The sequence below is a fragment of the Bombus flavifrons genome, chromosome 5 (assembly GCF_040668555.2).
Source record: "Bombus flavifrons isolate JBK064 chromosome 5, iyBomFlav1_principal, whole genome shotgun sequence".
Lineage (NCBI taxonomy): Eukaryota > Metazoa > Arthropoda > Insecta > Hymenoptera > Apidae > Bombus > Bombus flavifrons.
Window position 1 is genome coordinate 14,238,148 of NC_138446.1, and position 20,017 is coordinate 14,258,164.

The following is a 20,017-nucleotide window of genomic DNA, read 5'->3' on the forward strand; positions in this document are numbered from 1 at the left end:
ATCATAATCATTTTATTTCATCATTATAAATAATTTTTATTTATTGAAAAATGCATCTAACACTGGATAAAATTTATTACACAGTACAAAATTATTCATTCGATTCCCTAAGACATTATTCGATACGGAAGACGCCTTCCAGATGAAGAAGCATGAAATAGCTGCTATTATCCAAAGTAAATGGAAATGTATATTAATAAGACGAAGGTATTTAAACATGAGAAAGGCAGCAATAGTTTTTCAAAAGTATATTCGAAGATGGTTGGCGAAACAGGAAGCTGAAAGAAGACGAAAAGCAGTTATTATTATTCGACGGTATTATGAATCAATTTTCCTGATTAAATATTTTTTACACATTTTAGACATATACAATAAATTAAAATAATTCTATGTAGATTTATCGAAGGATTTATTACACGAAATGGACCACCAACAGAGCTTAACATCGCTTTTATCGAGCTAGCAAAATCTCAGTGGTTAATCAAGCTCTCTAAGTCACTTCCAGTTGGTGTGTTAAATAATTATTGGCCACCATGTCCATACTCTTGTCGAGAAGTAAGATAAACGACTGTCTAATTCTATGTATGTATGTGTCTTTTTATAAAGTAATAATGATGTTTTGATTTAGGCTTCAGAGCATTTGCGCATCATATACAAAAAATGGAAAGCCCGGAATTATAGATTGGCTTTGTCAAAAGACGATAAGCAGCAATTCGAATTAAAAATTTTAGCTGAATCTCTCTTCAAAGACAAAAAGAAATCGTATGCAAAGAGTTTTGGACCAAAGTTCAAGAATGATCGGCTTGGTCCCGAATACAATGCCTTGAGACAGAGTTTCATTAATAATCATCTTTCTAAAAATGAAACTATAAAAGTAAACAATTTTCTATATTTAAAATGTATAGTTTTTAAATTTTAGTTCTAATAATATTTTTTATTTATCTCTTCTTTAGTATGCGACTCCTGTTATTAAATATGATCGACATGGTTATAAACCCCGTGAAAGGGTATTAATTTTAACAGAGCATGCTGTGTATATTTTAGATACCTTAAAAACGTTCAAACTTAAACATCGATTACCTTATAAATCAATTGAAGAGTTGGTGGTTACTGGAGAATCGGACAATTTATTGATCGTTAGGATACCACCCGAATTAAAAAAGGATAAGGTTTGTCATTATTATACTATTAAAAAAGTGTAAATGAATTACTAATATTTCTTAATTGTCGTTACTTATGTTTTGTTTAGGGTGATTTAATTTTGGAGGTACCACATATCATAGAAGCATTAACAAAAGCAATTGATATCACTAATAACCCAAATATTCTTAAAATTGTTCATACGGAATCGTAAGTACAAATAATAATAGTTAATTCTAATTAAAGAAATGGACCCTGATTAAAAATAAACAAATATGCTCATGCTGGGTGCTTAACTAATATCACGTTTCAGAGTGTCACATAAACTAGTCAGTGGTAAAGAAGGTGTGATTGAATTCAGAACTGGTACAACTCCAGCCATTAGTAAAAACAGACAAAGTGGACATTTATTAGTGGTAAATATAATCCTTGCTTTGCGTTTAGTTCAGTTTTACTCCAGTTAATGTTCGCGGAGTCTTTTCCATCAATTCCTGGAATTGATATTACAGAATGAGCGTGTCATTCGCTCTGAATGTCTTAGTCTCGCTCTTGATGCAGTCTGAGATGAAAGTACCGAAAAGGAATAAACCCGTGCAACTTCTGAGAATTCACCTTCTAGAATAGTTTTCATTGCACAGGTTCAAGCCAGCGAACATTAAACGGGGACTACTGTAGAACGTTTGGTAGATTCAAAATAAGATATGCTGCTCAACTTGTATTTGTGTTTAACGTTGTAGGTGGCTTCTCCATAAAGTTCAAATAATGTTTTAAACGAACTTGTACTTAGAAAGAAGCGTTCAGCCTACAAAATACGATACGTAACGCAGCCTTAATCGATGTGATCTAGAGTGGAAGTTTATTAAGAAGAGATAATATATTAAAATTTAGTACATTTATCAAATCGAACTCACAATTTTGTACCTTGTTATATGAGTTATGTAAAATATCTTGTGAAATAATGTTTATTTTTGTAATTAGCGCATTATCAGCGAAATGAAAACCTTTCGCCGTCGATGTGAATCAATTAAAAACGAAACCCTTGTGCCTTCTAGGAAACTATTGTCGGATAATCGCACAAAAAAGTAATTTATTGCGGGATGTTTTGCAGGTGCATTGAAAATTATTATTTTCTTTTTATATTTATATCCTATAAGTCACTGTGCCATTGATTTCATGTTCAGAATTATTCTATGAAATAACAATACAAATTAAAATAATGATCTTAAATCTTAACAGATGAATGATTTTATACTATTTTCCCATTATTTATATCCCTCTGTTAGCAATAAATTTTACACATATATATTGAAATGGTTTGCTTATTTATTTTTATTCTTTGTATTGTTTTGTATCATTGTATTGTTCATTTTACAATACAGATCTTTATTTATATTACATTTATTATTTCAGTAAAATAAAGAAGTCTTTTTTAGTATCAATCTTAAAATAATACCATAAATTATTTCTTTTTCAAGGTAACTGCTTCCTTTCTAGTAAGTGACCGTTTTCCTTCCAAAGCTTTTTCTCTCAATTCATCTTCCATTGCTTTGTTAACTGTTTTTGTAATTATTTGTTTTAACTTATGTGATTCTTCAAATTTCTTCTTTTTAGGTTGAATAGGAGCATCTATAAATAAAAAAATTCAAACAATTTTTATAAATAAATTTACATATAATTTAATTTTTTACTTACAATTTACAACGCTTTATTTTATGGTAGAAGTTTATAAAAAGATACTTACTACTTCGTCTTTGAATACCAGAACTCTTTTTGTTCTTACTTTTTCCTTTTACCGTCGATGGCACTTTAGCTTTCACTTTTAATTTTCCTTGGGCCATGTCCTAAATATTTGATGAAAAGTTTACTAATATTTGATATAAAGTTATAGCACACAATACATATGTACATACAGTGTATATACACTGATACTACCACACAAAACCTAACCTCGACATTACTAAAAAGAATATATACGCATTTTAATATAAGTTAAAAACATGTTTTATAATCATGGAAAAAATATTACAAAAAAATAGCGATTATTCTTTTTTTATAGGCTATATTTGTTTTTTAACTATCTTACGTCACTGTCCACTTATGTACTATGTACTGTGACTAATTTTGCAATCTGTCAAATTATGATATTATATGCATTATTTTAAGCTTATTTATTTTATTGTGATGCAATTTCAGATAGTACGATAAATTAATAATACTTTTAGTTTTAGTTTGATCGTGTTATATACTAATAACTTGCCAGATCAACGGAACTTGTATGTGTTGCATTTAACTGTTTGTAGTGTTCACTACAATTTACTGTTTGTTATCAGATCGTCCGGTTCATACTTTGACGAAATACCACGTTTAACTCCCACTTCCTTTTTATCACTCATTTGATATAGAGAAATAGAACAATCAGAATGGCTCTTTCTAAGCCTAAAGATTTAATACTTCAACTTACTTCTGCTTATTTCGAACGTCTTTATACGAGTCCGCTGAAAACTAAAGCGATCACTAGGTATGTCATAGCGAATACAAATTGTGTTCCACTTTTAAAATATATTTTAAAGGGAATGTTATTTGTTCTTTTAGTTGTGTCATCGCAGCTCTTGGAAATTTTATTTCGCAAAAAATATCTGGTGCAAAGCGTTTCAATGAAGACAGTTTCCTCGCATTTGCTCTCTTTGGGTAAGTTTCAATAAATTATGGACTAAATCAAGTACTTAAGTACAGCTAGTATAATTGTAATTTTTCATCAAAAAATTATTTGTCCTCTCAAAGTATTACTTCTTTTGTAGGCTATTCTTTGGAGGCCCACTTCCACATTATTTTTATACATATATAAATCCATTTGTGAGAAACCCTTTAATACTTTTGTTAATAGAAAGATGTTTATATACACCGTGTTATCAGGCATTAGCATTATACATGTTGTCTATGTTTGAGGTATGATCTATTTATGCATGTCAATTTGTCTCCATCACTTATTGTCTTTTCCAACTATCCAAATTCCTTTTTGTCGTAGGGTAGTTCACATGATGATGCTTTGAAACAAATGAAAAAGTTATATTTGCCAGTACTTACTGCAAATTTAAAATATTTAACATTACTTCAGTTTATTAACTTAAAATATGTTCCACCAATTGTAAGTTCACTTGAGTATTTAATAACCTAAATTAAACTACTTACTGAAATGATTTCAAAATTAATACATATTTAACAATCTTTTTCAGTTACGTGTTCTTGTGGTAAATCTTATTGGTTTCTGTTGGGCTATATATCTCGCACAACAGCGTTCTAAACAGACAAAAGCTACAAAATAACATCAGTGGAGCAAGATACTAACATATTCATATAATAGAGATTTAATTTTTATATTACTAAATATAAAAAGGATATGCTGCTTATGGGATACATATTTATCAAGCACTACATATTTTATACATAAATTATGTAAATAATTTCTCATTCCAATGTTACACAGTCTAATCTGTGTATAATTGTACTACTGTACGTTATATACAGTTTTAGACTGAACACTATCCTTACTAGTACCTAAGCTGTGGTATAAGAATGGTTATATATATATATAAATGAATTTTGTATGCTTTGTAAAAGAAGAAGAAAATATTTTAAGCTTTTTAATTTAATCACACAACAACAATACAGAGTATATTACAGATATAATCAGAATTTCTTTCATTTCAACGATGGTAACATTTGATGGCTGTAAATTATGAATAATAAATATTAATGTCAAGAGCCATGGTGTGCAAAGATAACAATGTTTTTCCTTCCTACGTTCGTATAAATAACTTCCACTTCATAATTCGTCAGAGTTTTGTAATATTGTAAAACGCATTAATCAAATGATAGAATGAATTTTCCAGACCTTACATATATTAATTCTAAAATCAAGTCTTTCATGTGATAAGTACCTACATATTTATGTTTCAGCTTCGTTTCATAGATATGCATCAAGTGTGAATTAATGTTGCAACACTATAGCAATTGACATTTTTTTCAATAAAACTGAGTCAGTCATTATGCAAGAACTAATTCTACATAGTTTTTCCTCCTAATCATAAACAATGTAGAATTTTCAAATATGATTTTTTAACCCTATACATACATTTTCAAGACTTAACTTTGAATAATCAAGACTAGTCTAATTATGTCTTTTGGTACGCTGCCTGGCCTTACAGCCAAATGAAAACTTTCTGACTAGCATTCAGATAAATTGAGTATTGCCAGTAAACGAAACTCTAATAGTTTAACATCACTTTTATACATTTTTCTTGTCTTCAATTGACAAATGACTAGCTATTCATGATATAAATAAATAAATAAATAAATAAATATATATATGTAAGTCAGGAAATAAATAAATTAATATAGCAAACGAGCATGGTGCTGAGTCTATACACAATAATATATATGTATATACAAAAGGAACAAGTGTAAAACATTGCACTAAAATATGAATTACTTCCTTGAAAAATTAATAGATCAATTTGAATAATATTTCAGTACGTTAATTACTAATGGAATGTTTAAAATTTGACTAGCTGGTGTTTGTATAACAAACAATTATATGATTAGATAATCACCCGGACGTTGTACTACTAGAGTAGTTTTAAATGAACCTTCAAATAATAGAATTGCTAGTGAATAATGATGTGAGATCTTAAGAAGCTGCAATCAACATACTTCATGATGCTTATAATCATCATTGTCCTCTTATTGCTTAAGTACGTAGATGTACATAAGTCTACGAAAAACATTATTTTATGAAGACATAAAATTCACAAGATCGTGAGACAATATAATCGAGGAAGATAATGTACTTCCAAAAATGATGGAGTTATAAAATTTTGCTATAAATTAGTCATATATCCTATTATTAAAATATCTTATCTCCGGTTATTCTTGCACATCTAGCTTTTAAATCATGTTTCAATTCACAAAATTGAAAGATGAATGATAGACAAACTTAAATCTTTCATTTCTTTGGTTGCCCTAGTAATGATATAAATATCATACTGTAAGTACATTAAAATCATTCTTACCTAATATCTGACTAAAATAAAAATGGAGCAATAGAAATAACGTTAGTGTTACTAATACTGAAGCTGATGGTATTACTGTGAACCATCATCGATGAGTATTATTAAGTTACGAGTTACGAGATCAAACATGTAAATGCATATTAAGAATTTACAAAGATTTAAAGATGATGCACCAAACTCAGAATGGTGTATTATCTTTGTACCTTCCTGATACGAAAAAATACAGTGAAACCTTTCTTTACAATCGTGTCAATTTCCAACATTATAAACATGATTTAACATGACGTAAGACATGATGTTAGAAAAAAGCATCAAAAGACCTTCATGATCTGCACCATTCTAAATCTGATACATGAAAGGAACGTCTAGTCTTTAGGGATTCGCTCAATCGCTTCAACGCGTGTATGATGGACTTCGACTCGGGGAACAACTTGATCGATGACTTGGACTTGACCAATTACTATGTCTGCTGCTATCTGAACTACTCGGTGACGAAGGTGGTGTCGGAGTAGGTCGATGATATGGAATTGGTCGTTTCCTGGCGCTAAAATTAACGACTATTAATATTATGATAATCACACAGTTATATACAATAAAAAACGTTTGTTAAAAATTAGATAAAGATATGTTAATCGTAAACAACTCTTACATGAATTAAATAATTTAAGTAGATATTAATACATATTATCATTAATAATAGATATTGAAAAAAAGGAACGTGCAAAATAAATCATGCAATGCAACAAAAGAAACCATGCAAAAATAAAAACGTGTTACTTACCTTGCTGTAATTTTAATAAAGGAAGGCAGTGGATTGAAAATGATTCACAGAACACAACGAACAAAAATGTATATCAAGAACTAAAGAAAACAGCTTGCTTTTATAGCGGTAAATACATTTTATTTGTGACTGACAAAATAAAAGAGAATCTCTACTGTAAATATGTCATTTACAATAATTTATAAGGAAGATACACGCATGCTACGTCTACTCATGTTTAGGACATTTTATAAGCAATTAGATACAAATGAAAAAAGGGGGAAGAAAAAATCATATAAACATAAGTATACTTGACTGACTTGAAACGAAATTCATATATAAGTTGTGACGGAGTATACTTCCATTTTACATAACGCGGGTAATTAGATGCGGGGAGTTCGCTAATTAGACGCATTGCATAGTAAGTGTATATGAGTGTCGAAAGTAGTTCCTTAGAAAATTATTGAATTGATACTGATAAAGTTTTACTGTGCCACAATATGCACGAATAATTATAATTAAACTACACCATTCTTTATGCTTATTCATCAATAATCATTAAACTAGTCTTTACGGTTGCAGCTAAAATTGCTTTGTTTCTCTTTCTTTTTTCATTTACTTATTAAAAATGAAATTCGGTATGCATCACATGTTTACTACTACATTATAATTATAGGAAAGTAATAGAAACATCTGTGCGAAGTCGTAACTTTATCTTCTATGCCTGTCCCTCGATCTGTCTCTGTAGGACACAACACAAAATAGCATTAATAAAAGAACGTCCAAGCGTGAATTCATCATAAACTTATCGATATCGTCGCTTTGCAAATTGCTTATTATTAATCGGAACTTCTTAAACAAGTGAGCGTTTCAATCGTGAGATGGATACATCGATGATGAATATATAAAATCAAAAAACGAAAATAAAAAATAAAAGTCGAAAGAAGATAAACGTTTCTACGTTTGATACAACAATGTGAGCTTACAAGATTTGGCGTGGTGCGCTGTAAAACCTGATGCTACGATATCGAAACTACCGTTGTATAGATACCTACCTTGTAATACGACGTCTATCTAGAAAACTAGGTGAGCCATGACGTCGAGGTATCGACGGAGACCGAGACCTACTAGAAGCTGAACTGCTGGACGTTGAACGAGAAGACCTACTAGAAACGCTGCTTGATGACCGCGATGAACTAGAGAAACTTCTACGACTATGCCTTGAACTGGACACAAAATAGAAATACATTAAACAATTTCTTATAAGAATAGAGTAAAGGAAATACATGTAAAAAAGACTAATTATTCACCTTAAAGAAGAACGTGAACTACTCCTACTATGACTTCTCTTCTCTTTATCTCGCGACAGCCTGGACAATGATCGCGAACGGCTCCTTGACTTCTTCGATAGCGACCGACTTCTAGATTTCTTCGACAGTGATCGACTACGCGATTTCTTTGACAAAGATCTGCTTCTAGACTTCTTTGATAGAGATCGGCTCCTGGATCCTTTCGATAACGACCTGGTCCTACTTCTGGACCTTGACTTTTCCGGTGAATGAGACGGAGATTTTTTTGAACGTGACGGAGATCTAGATACAGATCGTTTTGATTCCGAAGAAGACCTTGACCTGCTCAATCTCTTTGACCTTGCTGGAGATTTAGATGATTTCTTCGATCTTGATGGCGATGTTGGAGACCTATGTCTAGGAGATGCCGATTTCTTGCTTCTTGATACAGAACGCGATTTTTTATCTCTGGAGACGGACCTTGAACAATGCCGAGGCGATCTGGAAGACCTTTTCTCCAGTGACACAGATCTCGTGTACGACCTGGAAGGTGACCTGGAGTAAGACTTATTCCTCGGAGAATGCTTTCTAGAAACAGGAGAACTCTTTTTTGAGATGACTGGTGATGCAGATCTTTGCTTAGATTTGTTACTAGGAATCGGAGGCGGGGATTCACTTGGAGAACGTAATTTTATAGTAGTGTCTTTATGGGAGATCGATACGGGCGGTGAGTGTGAGGACGATTTGCTCTGTGACGAGTGTTTCCTTGAGGCAACTGGCGAATTCTTCTTGGTGATACTAGGAGACTTCGAACGATGATTTGTCTTAGCTGTCATGCTCGGTGACCTTAAGTCAACCTTATTTAAGATTGGTGGCAATGGAGGAGGCGATTCACTCGGAGATCGTATTTTTATTGCAGCCTCTTCTCTAGTCAATGGCAAAGCTGGTGAGGGTGATCTGCTGGACACTGGAGACTGAATAGCAGGTAAATGAGATATAGGAGATTTTGACTTAGATTTCTCTTGCACAAGACCAATAGTATTTTGTACCATTTTGGGCGGGTCATTTGGTAAAGCTATATCCAACACGTTATCTTCTTTCTTCTCAACTTTAATCTTTACTGGACTTATTACCTTCTTACCAAGAGTCTCTCTGGCTTTCGCGGCTAATCCACTCTGTAATCGCTTCAATGTATGCATTTCTTTCATTTTTTCTTCGTCCTCTGCTTTTGGTTCATCGTCTGCTATATCTGTTTCATCCTCGCTCGAGGAACGTAACCTAACTCTTGGTGTAATTGTTCGCATTTTTCTCGCTTTTGAAGTTGACCGGGATTTCCGTTTGTTATCGTGATTCTTCTTTTGATCTCGTTTCTTCTTCTCTTCTAATATGTGTTTGTACCGTTCCGGATTTTTCCGTACGGGAGAATAACTCAAAGTAGATCTTCTAGATCTACTTCTTGTCCTACTACGACTTCTACGACGATCTCTGGATCTTTCTCGTCTATCTCTCTGTCTTCTGGGAGACCTGGATCTTCTTCGAGAATCGGATCTCCTGCGTCTAGGAAGTGGTGAAAATCGACGTCGTGATCCATAACGATCGTACCTCGATCGACTTCTGCTTCTGGATATAGAGTATCTGTTGTATCTTCTTGGAGATCTCGAAATCCTTCTTCTCCTTGGCGAAGGGCTGATTCGTCGTGACCTTGAATATCTTCTAGGAGACCTTCCTCTATCAGCTTTACTTCTTGATGGTGATCTATGTCGTCTTGGTGGAGGACTCTTATGTACAACTGGTGATTTATCCTTTTTCTCTGGCGCAGGTTTTTTAACGGGAGAATCTTTCCTCTTGGGAGGAGGAGTTTCGTTTCGACCTTTCTCTTGCTTCTTTGGTGAGCGATTCGATCGAGGCTCTTTCGTTGTGTTCTCCGTCTCATCGTTCTTAGTTTTCTCTACAATTTTGTCATGTTTCATAGACTTTTTCGGCCTCTCCGGAGAACTGGAAATTCATCAAACTTATATATAATATAAAACTATGTACTATTAAAAAGTGATTTCTATTTGGGATTATTCAATTGGGATTATTGGGATTATTATTTATCTAATTGATTATTTGAAAAATTTATTTGAAAAACTTTAAATTTGAAATTTACCTATCTGACGAGCTCTCGGATGACTGATGCTTCTTCTTGACGGGTATTTTTTTCTTCTAGAAGAAGAACAGTATGGATTACTATGTTAGACAGGATTATCTAGCGAACATCAATCATGCATATGTACTTGTCAGTAGGATAAAAAAAGAAATCGTAATTGTTCAAAGATTCTCTGGAGTCTGCTCATTCGTTCTAGTACAAATTCAGAAGACAAAAATGTACGAAGTGTTTTAGTTGAAGAGATGTGTCCGCGAAAGAAACATAATTGAGAAAATAAAAAAATCAGAGAAGTTGATAATGTAAACGTTACATACTATTTTAATATTAATCTATTTGCATTGCACCTAGGCCAGAGAACAAGCAGTCTCCTATTCGTTTAGTCTCTCGTAAACGTGATGGTGCTTGACACAAAACGAGTGAAAAGGCAACAACAATCGCAAAAATTCGTACGAATAGAAAAATTACAAAATTATTATTACATTGAGTAGCGGCATATCTGGTACTCACTCAGGGAATATATCCTGTCAAATGGCGCTGATAATTACAAACAATACTGAGATTTACACTTTTGAAATAATGACTGTTAACTTGAAATCAGATAAAAATCTTTACAGAAACAAGCAATGAATCATGCTTATTCAAAGTTAGGCGGCAACACAAAATATTTTATAAAATCCAATGTTCGATTAACAACTAATAGGAGAAAAATGAACGTAAAAGTAAATGTCACATGCTCCTGTTTCACGTGCTAAGGTATATATATATATAAGGTATATATATATATATGGATATAATATAGTTATAAATATGTATATGTATAGAAAGAGAGAGGAAGATAGAAATTTCGTATCTGTTTCCTTAGCATCATTTTCCCTACCTCATGCTTTTCTTTTGCCTCTGCCTTTGACTTCTTCTTCTTTTTTTTCTTTTTCTTCTTTGACTCAGTTTCGGAAGAACTGAAAAATTAATTATATTAATAATTGACTATGTATATTAAGTATAAAAAGATACAAATTTTAGAAGTTTGATTACCTGCTATCATCTGAAGCTTCACTAGAATCACTGTCAGAGGAACTAGCCTCAGTCTTCTTGTGTTTCTTTTCCTTTTTCTTCTTCTTGGATTTTTCTTTCTTCTTGCTACCCTTCGGAGATTCCGACCTAGGAAATTCGTTCGTAGTTATTCTAAAAGTTTCACTATAAATAAGTTTAATATTTTTTTTTTTTTTTTTTTTTTTTTTGGTTAATAATATTTAATTTTTTTAATTCTTGCAGTGGGCGTCTTCCTGTCGACAAGTGCATACCTTGTGCTGACAATAAAGAAAGCTGTAGTACAATGTATCCGTGTGTGAAACAAATACTTTATTCTAATGATACAAGCTACCTGCTGTATTCGATTAAAAAGTAAGAAATTCGGAAAAAGTAGCAGTTGAGAACGCGTAATTCCGGGCGAAATTTTTACACTGATCTATCTCAGCATCTGGATAAGGTATTCAATTTAAAAAATGGATACTAACTTATATACTGATATATATGTATATGTATAGGAAATGCAGTGTGTGAATATTTTAGTAAGTATCGATGTAGAAAAAAAAACGAAAAATTATATATATAAACATATTTTTTCCAATCTTTCACTGCAATCCCAAGTGAATTAAGTAATAAAAAATATAAGTACAACGATACATATATAAGGTGAAAATCACAATATCGGGCTATAGCTAACAAACCGACTACATAATCACTCATTTGAAAGATTTGGTTTTTCATACGTTCTGCGAGATTTTCTTTTTTTTTTCTAACTAGTCACCGGACATTGTGCGTTATGTAAAACCAAATCTTTCAAAAGTTACAAAAGACGAGTATACAAAATATGAGGAGTATTGATATAATATGGGATTAGCATTACCTTGATAACCATCGATAGGGACGGACTTGTCAGAAAAAAATAGAGAGATGACATTAACAACAAGCTTTATCGATAACAACAACAAAGATAGAAATGCATGATTTACGCGTCAGATTACGTACAACGTTATTTGTTAAAAAAACCCGTGTATATTTTGTATAATATCAAAGTAAATGTTTGCCCACTGTTTTCTTACATCATTACATTGTATCTAACAAAAAATCTTGCTGATTACTAATTTTTGATGTTACAGGAATTCCAGCAATACAGCAAACATTTACTCTCTAATTATGCCTATTTAGACAAATACCTAAATATATTAAACTCGACTATTTTTCTTTCTTTCTTTTCTTAATACAGATATTTTATATCGTTTTTTATTTTTTCAAGTATATCTTTTATTTTCTTTTATTACTTTTTTAATTTTTTAAACTTTTTTTTTTTGAAAGTAGACGCGACGACCACACTTACCTACTGAGCCTACTGGGTAGGCACTCAGTCCTCCTCAGTTCTGTTTGAAACAGAGAAAGGTGTATGGGACATGAAATAGTAGGTGAGTCATGAGTCAGTATCTGACAAGAGGTGTGTAGTAAGCAAATGAACGAGTGTGGAACTTGCGATAAATGAATAATTAACCGAGGGTTAGGAGAGGAGCTACTACGGGGGATGGTCCGTTCGGTCTTGGAGCCTGGATTCGTGTACACATTCTCTCGCATGGGACAACGATACGAATTTTTTGTTTAAATAATTCAAGTCACACATAATATATATCATTACATTGCACTATAATAACACAAACAATATTGTACACTATTTTATTACTACTATACTATAGTATGCTGTAGTATACCGTTATAGTACTACTGCTACGCTATAGTATACAGTATATCCAATCTTTTAATATACAGCAGTACAATGTAGTAATATAATTACTACAATTTCCTTCATCTGCACTTACATTATCTTATTTGTCTTTATTTTGGCGGATTAATTAAAACATCGAATCCAGCCTCCATTGACCCGTGCACCATTACGTTGTCTTTTACCTTTCCTTCTTATGCTTCTTTCCCTTTTTCTTTTTAATTGCACTACCGGACCGTTTGCGTTTCTTCTTCTCCGGGACGGACGTAGTGTCCGGAGCTGGACTCGGGGTCCGTACTAATTCATACACTTTGCTCGCCGCCGCTCTTGCCTCAGCCTCGCGCGCGTGCCTCTCCGGATCTAGGCTACTTCCCTCCACGAAGAACTCCGATATCCCGAACGCCTCGCGTAGCTTTGCATTTTTCTCTTGCTGCGCCTCAGCGATCTGATGTGTCTCTCTTACACTGTAAGAAAAAGTTGTATTGTCATTTTCCATCAAGCATAAATCTCTTTTGTACGATGATACATTAAATCAATAACAAAATAATCTCGCATCACGTAAATTATTTGAATCCAAACGATTAATACAATAAATTAATAATAAAAATTCTAAAATTAAAATCTTTTGATCCAGAAAGAAATCTTAGATTTTAATGATCACTGTCGTGTTATATAGTCACTTAAAGGCACTGGAAACTTTACTCAGTAAATCATATGCGAACACATTGACCCCGTGCACCGAACGTATACCAAGTTCGCACATAAACCTAGAAACACGTGGCCATCAGATCTACTCTTCCAGAAACAGTATAAAAAATGTCTGTGATCTAAAGAATATTTTCTTTCCAACAAGATATTTTTTTCCACACGAGATAAGAAAAATCTGATGAAGTAACTGTGCTATGAATAAAAATAAACGCATGTCGTGGAGGAAGGGACGAAAACAAGTAACATGACCTATTTTGATATTCTAATCGAATTTGATGACGCGACGAGGAAGCAACACGACACGGGGATGAAACGAGGAAAATTCGTACCGCGTTGAAATTTTCACCGTCATCGTCGCGCGAAACCGGACACACTTGGTGGGCCGCTTTAGTTCTGTGAAATTTCGCGACGATCCATAAAGCGTGTAAAGAGATTGACGATGGAGGAGGTGGACGGCGTGTCCCTTGGTGTAGCCTTGGCGAACGTCGATGAAACCGTCCGGACAATGCGGCAAGGCAGTGACATAACACCGAACAGAGAGACTATACCGAAGAGAAATCGAGGTGGCCCCTCTTCTACCCCGCGAGTGAAAAGCAGCAAGCGAGGCCGGGATCGGCCGAGCTACCCCTACGCCAACGCTCGAGCGCGGATCAATACAATCCAGCTGTTCTCTTTTCTGCTATCCCTTTCGCGCCACTACTCCTCGCCGCTGCACGCTCGAATTCAGCAGCCAACCACTTGCGAAGTATCGCTAAACGGAGATCAAACGGCCAAATAATTTTTATTTTTTTCTTATGCTTTTTTATTTTTCTCTTGTCACCCTTTAACAGGCTTATTTAATTTAAAGAGTTTGATGGTTGATTTCATTCGAAATGATGTGAATTTTTTGGTAATTGTTCTTTTGAAAGACGAGATATTTTATATTTTAATATATAATTTCTTTTCTTCTAAATCTTCTTTTTTTCTTTATGTAAGGTAGAGTTAAATAATGCGAGTCTTTGGTAGTCATCTTTTTAGAAAATAGATATTTTGTACATTTTTTCCTTTCTCTTATCTTTCTGTTTTCCTAAGATGGAGTTGAATCTGTTTTTGAATTATTATATTTAGAATAATTAAACGAAGTATGTAGTATCGTAAAGGTAGTTACTTTTGATTATTATGGCGTGTTAAAGGGTAACAGTTGTTTACAGGGAAATGTTTCCCTTTCGCGTGGGATTGGGGGTCAACAGTGTGAATCATCCCCAAATAGAACTCAAAGAGAGCGTTTGCCTTTTTAATCCCCCCAGTTAATCACATCTCCTCTTTGCTGATATTTTTAGGTTTTGAATTTCTGTAGAGAACTTTTTAAGTTATTAATTTTCTAGTTAAAAACTGTAAAATAAACAAATATATTTATAGCAATGTTTGAATAGGAAAGGAATATGTAGCGATACTTTCCTACATTCTATCAGCTATGTGCCATTAGAGGTATCGAATATCCATGTACAATAAGTAGAGACGATAATCTGTGGTCAAAGAAACCCAATTCCTTCAGTTAGTCTTTCTATCTTCCCACGGACTTCTCGAGAAAGTTAATTCAGATTTAAAAATACAATCATTCTAAGTCTTTACAATAATGATTATGTAGAAAAAGAATTTTCTTAAAACCTAGAAAAATTATTAGAACGTAGAAACTATAATTTTTACCTTCGATAACTTTTGAAAGATTTTTATATAATGTAAAAAGATTTTATCTCAAAACAATAAATTTTCACAGGTGAAAGGTAGACGGCAAAAAATCTTAAAAATACATTAATCGATAAAAAATATTAAAAAAAAAAAAAAGAGGATGAACATTTACCATTTTCATAGTAATGAAAAGTAAAAGGTTCATGTCTAAACAAGATAAGTTCCCACAAATAAAAAGCAGGTCATAAAAACGTATTATTCAACGTAAGAAAAAATTATACACTTAATAAACGTTCGTGACAAATTCACCTAACGACGGAGCGCATGTTGCTTCGCCGTCCGGCGAGGAGGTGGAGTTGTATGCGCTGACAACAGCAACAATGCTGTCGCATCTGCAGCTGTGCACGCTTCTTTCCGTTCGCCACTTGCAACTTTCGTTTTCGCGATCGTTTCATCACCTTCTGTCTATCCAAGAAGAAATTTCCTCTCCAGAGTGTCTCAAAAAATGCTCGGCCATCAGCTGGACCTCGTCCACGAGCTGGTTTCAAAGGAGCTACTGTCACAGACATAATCATTCCTCGATTCAAAACTCTCGATAGAAAAAACTCCTCCTCTTCCTTGATTTTTTTCAATTAACAATATATATAAATTAATCGAAACTTCGATCTTGTTGCAAATTCTCTCTTCTATTTATAATCAATATTTTTCTTGATCCCTTCATTGAAATATACATTTTGGTAATTCTTTCAAGTTTCCTTTATATCCTTTACATAAACGTTTTCAAATTATGAGATGTAACATATTATAAGATTTTTCTTTTAGTTATAAGATTTCTGAGAAGATTTATAATAATGTATTCGGTATTTTCCCGATATAGTTACCAATAAATTTTATCTCATTTAGCCAGCAATTTGTTTGGTCAGCCACTGGCAACTCTAGAGGACAAACTAAGGGCTTGAATAATTAACGGCCGGGTAATTAGATGAGCATTAAGTACGATCGGCCGCTAATTTACGTTAAGGAGCTCTACCGGTCGGGCGACGGGCATGCGAGTAGTTCCGATGCAGCTTAATCCCCTTCTCGAGGCAGGCTTTGACAGTTTAGGCGGTCGGAAGGGGGTTGAGGGTTGGAGGCGCAGGTAATGGCTTCCTCCCCCGATTACACCAGCACCTTATTCAGAACCTCTGCTATCCTACCGAGAACAATCATCCGGCAGCGATGATGAAAACGTCACTTTTCGTCTCTGATCCCTTTCTTCTCTTTTTCCTCTTTTCTCTCTTTCCCTATCTTCTCTTGTTCACCGAGAAAAATTCCTCGTTGCTTGATCGATTATTTCTCCCAACAGCAATCGTCGTTGAAACCAATCTCTTCTTAAAATAACCAACTTTTTGTTTGGAATTATTTGAGAAATTTCTTTTTCGTGTTAATTTCTCTTAAATTTTTTTAAGTATTTCCTCTTCAATCTTGATTGTGTTTTTGCTCTTAGATTTTTAAGAGTTTTATATAATTAGTAATACATGTATATTGTATAGAGATATATATCTTAGTGACTCGTGTAAGAATATAGGAATATATCGTAATTTCATTGTAGCTTACATGCTAAGGAAGACTTCGTATCAGGCACACTATAGTCGCCGCACCTCGACTCGTACACGCTGAGTGCACAGAGAAGCAAGACGTCTTAATTAATTATTGTCGATTCATCGACCTGGAGACACATGGATTTTTATCATAGAAAAATGTCGGATCCCATTCAAATCTTCCTATTTCTCTTCTCTCGTAATCAATTCAAAACACGTGGGGATTATGCTCTTCTGTTAAATCTTCTCGCTCTCCCTCTGCGTTAGAATCAGGAGTTTCTTTTTACCCTTAATCTTTTTCTAATACGTTCCTTGATCTAACAAATTTTATAATAGATATGCGTATCCGTACGAAACATGTGCGTAAATTTAAATCGGAATTGAGATTGGATTAATACACGAGTACGAATGATTTCTCTTCTTCCTCCAAATTCAACCTACATACCTTAAATTACACTTAACACGCCAACTTATCACTTACGATTAATTAAAACATATAATATATAATATAATATATATATATATATATATGTATGTATATATATAATAATCTATACGCTAATGGAAGACTTTTGTGATTTGTTTGTTTGCGAGTGTATCACGAAACCGTTACATGTTCCCTCCTGTTTTTGGTCTCTTTTTTTTTCTTTTTTGATTTTTTTTCTTCTGACTATTGGCCAACGATTCGTGTACTCGACGAGAGTCGACGACGCGTAGCGTCGTAACGCCGGTCCATCCTCGCACTGAGGCGGAAAGAGTCGAGTATGAGAGATGCTGGAACAGAACTCTCCCTCTCTCTGGCTCGACCCTTTGCGTATCTCTGTTTCTCTTTCTGTGCACCTCCGTATCTCCCCCCGTTCGTGGGTGGCGCCGGCGCTATGGGGTACGTCGATATCGGCCGCGTAATATCCCTGAAAGCCGACTCGGGAGAGAGAACGCGACTATGTCTCCACCCTCCAATAATATTGGGTTTAGCGGGAACCTGAGCTACCGATCATAAGCTGCTGCAGCCCCGACATTACATTTACACGAGTTCTAGCCATCGTAGCTATTAGATCTTTGTCTCGAAATCTCTTAAAACTTTCGTTTTCAAAATTTTCGATATGCGCATTTTGGAACGACATAAATGAATGGATTTAGAACGAATAGTTACGTAAAAGTTTAAATTTTTATTGAATTCATGGTTTTTAAGTTTTTTCTTTTTTATAAATAAAGAGGATCTTAATATAGTCTTAAAATAGAAACAACCTAATATTGCTCATCATTTACATACCATGCAATACTATTTGCATGCAATTTTATATTATGAAATTACTTGTAGCATATTTAAAAATGCAGCTTATTTACTTCGTTTATTTATTTTGTTCGATCATATTTTATATAATATAATCATATAGAAATGTATTAATAAGGAAGAAAATGTACTTACTTTACACGACCAAATTCATCTCTAGATATTGCTGGTTTGGTGTCAGTTCCCATTAACATGGATCTGTATGATTCTACTTTCTTTGTTACCTCTTCGGATGTAAATCTATAAAGCACAAAGAAAGCAAATAAAGTAGAATTCTAGCATTTGTTTAATTATAGTTAGCAGTTTAGTGAAGAAATACACTGCATAGAAAGAATATTGAAGCCAAAGATAAGCCAAATCCAATTGAAGTTCGGAATCTCATTTACTATTGGGTTCAAAGGATCGATGAAGCTCTGTATTTCTTTCGTACATAATCTATATCTAATTTTTAAATTTATTTTTAAGAAATATTTATTTTTTGAGCAATTATGATATTACAATAATATAATCAGATTTATGTACAATATTATTATAAAAATAAAGATATGTACTTACCCTTGTTCCTCTAAAATATCTGCCAATTCTGCACATTTGACTTCAACTTTCCTTTTTCTAACATGATCAAGAATATCTTTGTTAGGTTGCTTATTTAGCTGATCTAATTTTCCTTCATCTGTTTTGTAAGTGACTTTGTCTTTAGTCTTGCGTACAATTGCCCAATTTCTTTGGACATGACCATTTGTTCCAGAACCTCGTGGTGTTTGTAATCCAATTCCATTGTACATCTTGTATTATACCTAGAATCATAAAATGTAAAAGGATTCTAAAGAATAATTTATTAATATCTACGAATATTAAAAAAACAAACACATATTTGGTAAAAATGAATATACATAAATAAATTCTTACAAATATTATTTAAATGATATACTAATTGAATTTAGGTAATTAAATAAGTCCATTCATGTTTATTATGTTAAGATAAAAATTTTCAAGGATAAACTTTACAAGAAAAAAAATTTCAAAGAATGATATTATATACATATATATTTTTGTTGACTAAGAATCACGGGAACATTTCTGTACATAATATAGATTAACGAGTGTCTTAACAATGAATGACAGTAAGTGCACAATAGGCATACTGGTTAGGCATTTAGAAACCTGACTAAAGATCATCTTTATTGGGGTCGCGGAGTATATTAATAGAATTCTTCCAAGTGTCCAAAGTGAAATCTTAACTAAATCGCGACGAATCGATCGACAACGTGACATGATTGAACTAATAACTTTGGAAGGAACGGACAGGTAGGTTAGAATAGAACACACGTAAATCAATTATCGATCCGGTGAACGTTGCGCAAATTTCACAAATATACACTTTGTGTCGTCGAAGAGCATTACCTTTACATTAGTGACACCACTGACAATCTTGTTGTGTCATGCACGAAACTGTCGATTTTCAAACCCGTCTTAAAACGAAACCAATTAACGAAAAAACACAACCAGTACCGCGATTCCTGTGGCGTTACCGTTTTCACGCGGCAGCTTTGCAACGTACCGTACGGTGGCATCACTATCGCACATAAGCGT

At 33.4% G+C, this 20,017-nt stretch overlaps 4 protein-coding genes across 14 annotated transcripts in view; 2 read left to right on the forward strand and 2 right to left on the reverse strand.

Annotated features, from left to right (window-relative positions):
* Positions 1-2,375, forward strand: part of Myo61F (unconventional myosin 61F) — a 34,734-nt gene extending 32,359 nt beyond the window's left edge. For all 3 annotated transcript variants that reach the window (XM_069114218.1, XM_069114220.1, XM_069114219.1), the window contains 7 exons: positions 85-315; positions 396-555; positions 629-874; positions 954-1,169; positions 1,250-1,350; positions 1,454-1,556; positions 1,878-2,375. In XM_069114218.1, the coding sequence (XP_068970319.1) occupies positions 85-315; positions 396-555; positions 629-874; positions 954-1,169; positions 1,250-1,350; positions 1,454-1,556; positions 1,878-1,892 (1,072 nt within the window). In that variant the 3' untranslated portion in view covers positions 1,893-2,375. The remainder of the gene's footprint in view (positions 1-84; positions 316-395; positions 556-628; positions 875-953; positions 1,170-1,249; positions 1,351-1,453; positions 1,557-1,877) is intronic.
* Positions 250-3,742, reverse strand: LOC138180413 (uncharacterized). Of its 6 annotated transcripts, none has more exons than XR_011173298.1 (5): positions 3,357-3,497; positions 2,882-2,981; positions 2,594-2,766; positions 1,753-2,253; positions 250-278 (listed from the first exon to the last, which is right to left on the reverse strand). XR_011173298.1 is itself a non-coding variant. In XM_069114269.1 (4 exons), exons 2-3 carry the CDS (start codon positions 2,976-2,978, stop codon positions 2,600-2,602), a joined length of 264 nt encoding a protein of 87 aa, XP_068970370.1. In that variant the 5' UTR covers positions 2,979-2,981; positions 3,357-3,497; the 3' UTR covers positions 250-278; positions 2,594-2,599. The 6 variants fall into 6 exon arrangements, 1 of the variants encoding a protein (XP_068970370.1); XR_011173301.1 differs by adding an exon at positions 3,051-3,097 and having other exon boundaries at positions 1,753-2,766; positions 3,357-3,469; XR_011173299.1 differs by lacking the exon at positions 3,357-3,497 and adding an exon at positions 3,602-3,742 and having other exon boundaries at positions 1,753-2,766.
* Positions 3,520-4,925, forward strand: LOC138180410 (peroxisomal membrane protein 2). Its single transcript, XM_069114267.1, has 5 exons — positions 3,520-3,658; positions 3,733-3,828; positions 3,939-4,086; positions 4,166-4,285; positions 4,374-4,925. Exons 1-5 carry the CDS (start codon positions 3,561-3,563, stop codon positions 4,461-4,463), a joined length of 552 nt encoding a protein of 183 aa, XP_068970368.1. The 5' UTR covers positions 3,520-3,560; the 3' UTR covers positions 4,464-4,925.
* Positions 4,446-19,985, reverse strand: Srrm234 (Serine-arginine repetitive matrix 2/3/4). 4 transcript variants are annotated; one of them, XM_069114234.1, is made up of 10 exons: positions 19,829-19,985; positions 18,980-19,221; positions 18,560-18,664; positions 13,360-13,638; positions 11,440-11,565; positions 11,285-11,363; positions 10,408-10,463; positions 8,280-10,253; positions 8,025-8,195; positions 4,446-6,753 (listed from the first exon to the last, which is right to left on the reverse strand). In XM_069114234.1, the coding sequence occupies exons 2-10, from the start codon at positions 19,207-19,209 to the stop codon at positions 6,603-6,605; spliced, it is 3,171 nt and encodes a 1,056-aa protein (XP_068970335.1). In that variant the 5' UTR covers positions 19,210-19,221; positions 19,829-19,985; the 3' UTR covers positions 4,446-6,602. The 4 variants fall into 4 exon arrangements, with proteins under 4 accessions (XP_068970335.1, XP_068970336.1, XP_068970338.1 ...); XM_069114236.1 differs by lacking the exon at positions 4,446-6,753 and adding an exon at positions 7,089-7,711; XM_069114235.1 differs by lacking the exons at positions 18,560-18,664; positions 18,980-19,221; positions 19,829-19,985 and adding an exon at positions 15,860-17,873.
* Positions 19,986-20,017: the final 32 nt, after the last annotated feature.

Excerpts from the sequence above, each read along its gene's own strand:
- Srrm234 (XM_069114234.1), bottom strand. The coding sequence starts at position 19,209 with ATGTACAATGGAATTGGATTACAAACACCACGAGGTTCTGGAACAAAT. Across the intron at positions 11,566-13,359 it reads AAGAAGCATAAGAAGGAAAG|GTCGGAATCTCCGAAGGGTA; the intron begins GTAAAAGACAAC and ends CGAATTTCCTAG. Across the intron at positions 8,196-8,279 it reads AGTTCACGTTCTTCTTTAAG|TTCAAGGCATAGTCGTAGAA; the intron begins GTGAATAATTAG and ends TTTTGTGTCCAG.
- LOC138180410 (XM_069114267.1), top strand. The coding sequence starts at position 3,561 with ATGGCTCTTTCTAAGCCTAAAGATTTAATACTTCAACTTACTTCTGCT. Across the intron at positions 3,659-3,732 it reads AAAACTAAAGCGATCACTAG|TTGTGTCATCGCAGCTCTTG; the intron begins GTATGTCATAGC and ends TTGTTCTTTTAG. Across the intron at positions 4,286-4,373 it reads TAAAATATGTTCCACCAATT|TTACGTGTTCTTGTGGTAAA; the intron begins GTAAGTTCACTT and ends AATCTTTTTCAG.
- LOC138180413 (XM_069114269.1), bottom strand. The coding sequence starts at position 2,978 with ATGGCCCAAGGAAAATTAAAAGTGAAAGCTAAAGTGCCATCGACGGTA. Across the intron at positions 2,767-2,881 it reads TGGTATTCAAAGACGAAGTA|ATGCTCCTATTCAACCTAAA; the intron begins GTAAGTATCTTT and ends TTTTATTTATAG.